Here is a 7,141-nt window from a genome sequence, read left to right on the forward strand (position 1 = left end):
ATCAACGATTCTAACTATTTTTCAACGTTGATTTAACATCATGTGCTATCTGGGTATATATATATTTGTGTTTTCTCGCAGGCTGTGCAGCATGTTGCTCTTAAAACTGGATAGAACAGTTTATCCTATTTGCTGTACAGTATTTTTGTGCTACAACTAACCATGCTAATCACATGCTATGTTTTGCATATAGGCTCTGTGTATGTCACGTGTGCTGCAGATGTGTCTCTGACCTCTGCAGGTTGCCGATCTGAACAGGGATGGTGTGCAGATTGTTGCAGGAGAGGTTCAGCTCGGTCAGAGAGAGGATCTCACCGACACACTCAGGGAACACACCCAGACGGTTGTGAGATATGTTCAGACTCTTCAGCTGGGAAAACCTAAAGAGAAAGAAAAAAAATGCTTGTTTAGCCTTTAGGACATCTTTGTTATTGCTTCATTCTCTATATGTACTATGAGCTCTTTTGCAAAAAATACTTTTTTTTAACAGTAAAATCTAAATGTTCAAGTGTTGCTTTCAGCAAGTATCTCATCAAGTTCTCATCAATGGTAATATCTACAAACAAAGGGCTGCCGAGTGATGCTGTAGGCAGACAAGGGGATCTAAAACGGATACTAGTCATTACCTACAGCCGCTCTAATGACACATCACTTAAGAACAACCAGAGCAGAAATGAACAGCAGCTGAATTCCTGTCCTTGGTAATGGATGGCAATCAGATAAAAATCTTTTCACATTTCTGTTGTAGTTTTATGCTCTATATTGGTTCACATACAAATGTTATATAGAGTAATGCCATATGAGCTGAGTGTGTAAAAAATAAACGACATATTGAAACAACTTGTCGTTTTACACTGTGTGTATTTTTACACGCAGTAAAATTAAAGATTATTTTTGTGATAGAACAAATTAAAACTTCTATAATTTTAACCAACCAAACTGTTTTTTTTTTAATGATGATAATAATAGCTGGTTAATGGTGTGTTAAAACAATCATTTTCAAGGTCAATAAAATTTCTGACTGTGACGTGAAGCAACTGAGCACTAAAAGCCAAAAAGGTGAGTTGTTCGTGATGATGTTTGCTTCATCAGTGCAGCGAAGAAGTGTAAAAAAAAACCCTGCCACTAAATGAGATTGTACAGTAGACCATGAAAAAAAAATCATCCAACAGGCAAATAAACCGGTTTTTGCTACGAGTATTGCTAAGTTATATGCAAGGCAGCCGTATCAGATTTTAAAATCAGGGTTGAGAAGAATCTGCAACTCTCATTGTTAATTATTCAAACTTAAAAAGTAAAATTAGAGAGCTTAGATACAGTACATTCTTCAACTAATCGATCTAGGTGCTAGCCTAGCCACCAAGGCTAGCTAGGTGCTAGCTAGTTGCTAGCCTAGCCACCTAGCTAGCCTAGCCACCTAGACTAGCTAGGTGGCTAGGCTAGTTATAACTTTTTTTCTTTCTTTTTTCATTCATTGCTGCAGCTATGCTGGGTTCTCCAGCTGACAGGTGTTAATGTCTAATCCTGAGAAAACGTGTGAATCTCCAGGTACCTGGGGAGGTTAAGCAGGCTTCCAGGCCCCTGCAGCCTCATGAAGTTGTGCCGCAGGTTGAGGTGGGTGAGGTCCTGACAGTAAAACAGATATTCAGGCACCGTCTCCAGGCTGTAGCAGGACAGGTCCACCACACTCACCGTCTGAGAAACCACCTGCTCACGCAAACACACACACAACAAGAGAGACGGGAATACGTGAAATACTTAAGCTAATGTCTGACGTGTCTTGTGTTCCAGCAACATGTACTAATGCTCTGCTACTGTATTAGACAAAGGTCAAGTTGCATGGTTCTTTACGCTTTATTCTTCTTCACATAGCAGAAAATTGCAGCAAATATATGATATATTTGTTACTTGCTATAGTGATAATTAGTCTCCAACTTCTTTGGACCTTTTTGATCTCTTAAGTGGATGCAAATCAGTCAATCCAACTTTATTTTGTACTTCACTTTTCATATGTTCAGTTATAACATAAAGTCTTTTTGCAGAAACTAAATCTAGACTCAAATGTAGAAACAACCAAGTGACACATACACATCAATGCTAACCTATAAAAAATAACACTTTTCTGGAGCCACAAAAACCCTTGACGGTTGGAAAACTCATCAGGTTTTGTTGATACAGTAATTATGACTGTTTATTTTTTTACTTCTGAAAAAAAAAACATTATTTCAAAACATCAAAAATTGCAATGAGGATATAAAGCAGCAGAGGATTCCTCACTTCAAAAATAATCTAAATTGAATTAAAAATTTCAAATGGAAGACCCCTAGAGCGATTCCTTTTTAGGGTCTTTACATATAAATTTGGTTTCCATTGTAAATAAGCAAATTCTTTTAAGAGTCTTTGTAAAGAGGTCAAAGAGCCGGATGTTGCTCATGTCGCAGAAACCCTGAGTTAGGGAAATAAAGGAGTATCAAATCAGGATAGCCATCATATGTGTGATTGGTCTGAGTTTTGTTTGAACGAGAGAGAAGCGAAATACATCCGGTCTACACAAATAAAACTAAAACTCTCATGCATTATCTGTTTCCCAGGCTAAGAGAAGGATGTCCTTAATCTGGAGCAAGGACAACATGATAAATGTTAGTCACTGAATAATCTGTTACACAGCTAGTGCTACCTCGTGAGTGTCGTTTTACATCAAGCCATGATAAATCACAAACTAATCTAAAGGGTGAAAGATAAGTGATTTTTTTTGCCTTGTGTGAAATATTGACTGTCATGGCGCTAAAGACTATGATAATTATTTCTCTTTGGTTTTAGGGTTCTGTGCCATACTGGGTTTATTTTGTGTAGCAGATTTTGGTGATCATTTTAACATCTTCATCCTGCTCAGTTGTTTGTTGTACTTTCTTTGCTTATTCATTTCCACAAACCATTTCCACTCAGCACCTCAGCTCAGACTCCCCACATCAGATTCCCCTGGTCCCTGTCACTTACATCACCTCCCCTGTTTTTATACCCCTGGCTTTCTGAAAGGCATCATCTCTGACCTTGCTTTGTTTCTTCTTCTTTTTCTTTTTCCTAGCATTTTTCTTAGTTTTTTTGTCACTTTATTCAAAACAGGGACAATGTGTGCAAGATATGAATAAAATATGCTTTGAACCAGATTTATCTTAAGCTAGTTTTCATTTTTAATAAAACAGTCTAATATAAAGCATACATTGAAAGTCTCCATATGCCCAATATGCAATCATTGTACAAAGTCATGCAGTCAATGCAGAAACTACTGATTTTCAACCAGCCGTTTCCTGACATTACAAGAAAAGTCTATTAGGTTGGGGGAAAATTTAAGACTTTCTGGTAGTTTGTTCCTTTCTGTAATGCTTGTGGATGAGAAGGCTGTCTGTGCAAAGGCTGGGCTGCATGGCCATTGTCAAGTCACTTTAGAAATTAAAAAGTAAATAAATACAGTACTTAAATAATGTCCTTAAAGAAGGAAAAACCATAAGAAAGTACCAATAACTTTAGTTTACAGATTTAAAACCACAAACTCAAAATGAATTTAAAATAGTTGATGAAAATGAACCTGATACATGATGCCCAGAATAAAACAATATCATTATTTATATATTTATATATATGAAAAAAATTAAGAGTCTACTGCACTGAGCCTCATTGAAAATCTTCTGGGTTTTCCACCAAATATTGATTTCTGAACTCTTCCTCAGTTAAAACACTAATATTGTTGTTAATGAATGAATATGAACTTGTTTTCTGTGCATTATTTGAGGTCTGAAAGCGCTGCATCGTTTTGTTATTTTGACCATTTCTCATTTTCTGCAAATAAATACTAAAGTTTTGCTTGTAATTCCTGAGACATGTTGTCAGTAGTTCATAGAATAAAAGAGCAATGTTCATTTTACTAAAATATAAGAGACTAAAATCAGAGAAGCTGATCATTTTAAGTTGTCTCTTTGTATTTTCCAGAGCTGCATGTGACTTAGGGAAGAGTGAAAAAGTGACAAGCCAGCTGGAAATTTAAACCAATGTCTAATTCTACATTTTTAATACTCTAACCTCGACATTTTAATGGGAACTTTGTTTCCTGCTTTTTACTCATCTTTGCATTCTCAGTGTTCCTCCTGGGAGATCACTGTGAAGATACAAATGCACACACTGACTTTCTCGCTCTCTCATGCACATATACATTGACTTAATGGTTTAGGCGATTTATGCAGTGTTGCATAAAAACTGTCCACAAAGCTTCATCAGTCATGATCTGTAGCTACAAAAACCCTTTGGTCTACATGTCTGCCTAACTACAGTGCAGTAAAAGGCCTTTTCTAAGCAAATACTCCATACCACAGGAGGCAGAGAGAAGTTGTGGATTTACCATGAATCTGTAGTTAATTGCGTATTTTTTATGACTTCCTATCCCTGGTCTCCTTCTTTTGCAAACTGTTTCCTGGCTCTGGCTCAGCTCAGATTCTCGCATCATTCAGCTCCAGAAAGGAGCTGTAACAACATCACCCAGTAATTATTATATTATGCGCAAAGCAAAGCAAACCGAGCAGAGCAGAACTTCAAGAAGAGAAACAGCTGCAAGCAGTTGACATCATTCTCTGAAAAACAGGGTAAGACACAAATACAGAAATATATTGATGCTAAAGTAGCATTTGCTAATCCACAGTGACTCACAAGATAAAATGCTCTCCTGCTGAGAGACGCTGGAGAAAAACAAAAAACAGATGTGTCCACAAACTGAGGTAAGTACATTCTAAGTAGACATGTGGGCTTGAATTAATAAACATCTCATTTGTGAAGCCAGTGAGATGTCTGGGAGCCACATCAGCCAGAATGGAGCCGTACCGCCACACGCTCTGTGTTCCTTGCTTACTTTTGACGCCTGCCGGTGCCATCGCTGGTAGTCGGCGAGCGTGTCGAAATTGACAAAGTAAGTTTGCGCCTGCGATCCGGCGGAGCTGAACATCAGACAGTGCTGCCTCCGCTTCACCTCCTCAACCTCGACACAGTGGAAATAAGAGAGAAAGTCACACGTTAAGACACTTCATTTCCATTCAGTTAGCAAAAATTATGATCAGGTTTATGTTACAGATCTCAGACTTTATACATGATTACTGCTCCTACAGAACAGAGATGCTGAGTTCAGATGTTACCAATATTAGCTGGATCACAGGAAATATCGAGTGGTCCTTTATTATTGCTTATTCTAGCGCTTCACACACAATGAACAGTTAAAACAACCAATAAAGCCGTCAGTCCGACCGATTTTAAGCCATTCCCACTGCCTACTTTCCTGACATGCTAAGATTTGTTTTCAGTTTTATATATTGTGAGGGTTTCAAGTCAATGCTGACTGAAGTCATACAGCAGAAGTTTAATGATCCAACTCGTCTTTGGTTACACACAATCTGCTGAGGGAAAATGCGAGAGCAAATCATAAAAATAAATAAATTAATTAACTCTTGGCATGTCATAAGTTAGACCGTTTGTTTATCTACATCTATCATGAGTAAAATTCAATTAGATCAATGAAGCGTTGTTTGTGCAACCAGATGGCAAATCAAATGATCAGTGGAGAGAAACGTCATTTATACCAAGGCAAAGGCTCAATGTTCGTCTTTAATAATGAAAAGCTGAAATATATATATATATATAGGAGGGGAAACTGCAGACCCACACTGAGGATACTGTCAGGAAGTAGAAGAAGAGCTTTGAGGATCTTCTGAATCAACTCAGCATCTTCCTCCTCCGTGGAAGAGGCGGAGCTGGAGAAATTCAAGACTGTCATGGTGGTCCCAGTTTTTAAGAAAATGAAATGAAAACCGTTTTCACGCTATGAGGGATCATATTTCTCAACTTCCTTGGGGAAGTTTATTTCAGGTTGTTGAAAAGGATCCAAGAGGAATCATGTAGCTTCTGTCCTGGCCATGGAACAATGGGCCTGACCTTTACCCTTCTGGAGTTGCTGAACCAGTCGTGGCTTCGTTATCCAGTCTACGTAGTTTTGTGGATCCTGAAAATGCTAACAGGAAGGACACGGTGACAGAGATGCATGGTCAAATAATCAAGAGTTTTCTTTCTGATGTGAGTTGGAGCACTGGATAAGTTAGCAGTCAATGGCCTCCAATCCTGTTTTAATAACACATGATCTTCAAAGTTGTGGCATTGTGTATTTTCAAGGCACATTTTAAAGCCCAGTCATGTAGCTATGTTACCATTTTCGGTTCTAAAAATGCTGTCAAACATGACTCAAAGGAAGTCTGATGCCTTGAAATTGGGTCCCTGTCTCTTTAAGAAGCTCCTGCTCGTTCCGTTTACAATCCTTGGACTGAGATGAGTCTGTATTTATCATACCAAAGCATTTGATTTACAGCTGCATGTTAACGTTTTTACTTGGTCCAAACATGCAAGTGTAGCTTGGGTTGCAGCCTCTATCCTGTGGAGAGTAAGATGTCAATGCAAATTCAGATCATGAACTCTCACCTTTCCGCCCACCAGGGGCAGAATGTGCATCTTCCCCGCCAGACTGTCTTTCACAGAGGCCACTATTAAACACGTGCCGCACAGAATAACCTGCCGCTCTGCCCACTTGTGCAGCTGCGTCTTGCCTTTCCGGACGCTGAACACACCCTTCAACAAGGTCCGCTCCTGCTGGTCTGCATTCACTGGCCTCTCTGGAAGGAAAGAAGCCCACACAGAGGTTAATATGGGCCTACAGGCATTTAATCTAACACACAAGACCCCCTAATTCTTAGAATCAATCCAGTTTCAGAGAAACAGAAACAGCTAATTACTGGCACGTCTTCAGGCTCTACAGAGATCGGATGCTTCCAGAAAATGAAGTCATATAGAAAGTCGTGGATCAGTCATGATCAGTCTGATATCACCTGTTTATTAGACGCCGCACTGTTCCAGGAAATGGTGTTACATCACTACTTAGGATCTTTACCTTAGCATACATCAATGAAACATGATTTTGGACAGTAAAAAAATATGAAAAATGTGTGGAGGGGGGGGGGGGGGGGGGGCTCCCCCCGAGGGCTAGGGGTTGGGAAAAAAAAATGGGCTTTTGTCACATTTAAAGTCATTCTGTCCAGTTTATTTCTGCCAGCTTGCA

The 7,141-nt window shown here is 39.0% G+C and overlaps 1 protein-coding gene across 1 annotated transcript in view; it reads right to left on the bottom strand.

The window, feature by feature from the left end:
* Positions 1-233: 233 nt before the first annotated feature.
* LOC106939128 (PH domain leucine-rich repeat-containing protein phosphatase 2-like) overlaps positions 234-7,141 on the bottom strand; it is a gene marked incomplete at its 3' end in the record, with an annotated part of 26,017 nt that continues 19,109 nt past the window's right edge. Inside the window, exons 4-7 of the mRNA XM_015021434.1 lie at positions 6,508-6,698; positions 4,898-5,023; positions 1,553-1,707; positions 234-380 (exon numbers count right to left, since the gene is read on the bottom strand). Of these exons, the coding sequence (XP_014876920.1) occupies positions 234-380; positions 1,553-1,707; positions 4,898-5,023; positions 6,508-6,698 (619 nt within the window). The remainder of the gene's footprint in view (positions 381-1,552; positions 1,708-4,897; positions 5,024-6,507; positions 6,699-7,141) is intronic.

Source organism: Poecilia latipinna, unplaced genomic scaffold (assembly GCF_001443285.1).
Source record: "Poecilia latipinna isolate Pla-1442-1.1 unplaced genomic scaffold, P_latipinna-1.0 Scaffold2779, whole genome shotgun sequence".
NCBI classification, from domain to species: Eukaryota; Metazoa; Chordata; class Actinopteri; order Cyprinodontiformes; family Poeciliidae; genus Poecilia; species Poecilia latipinna.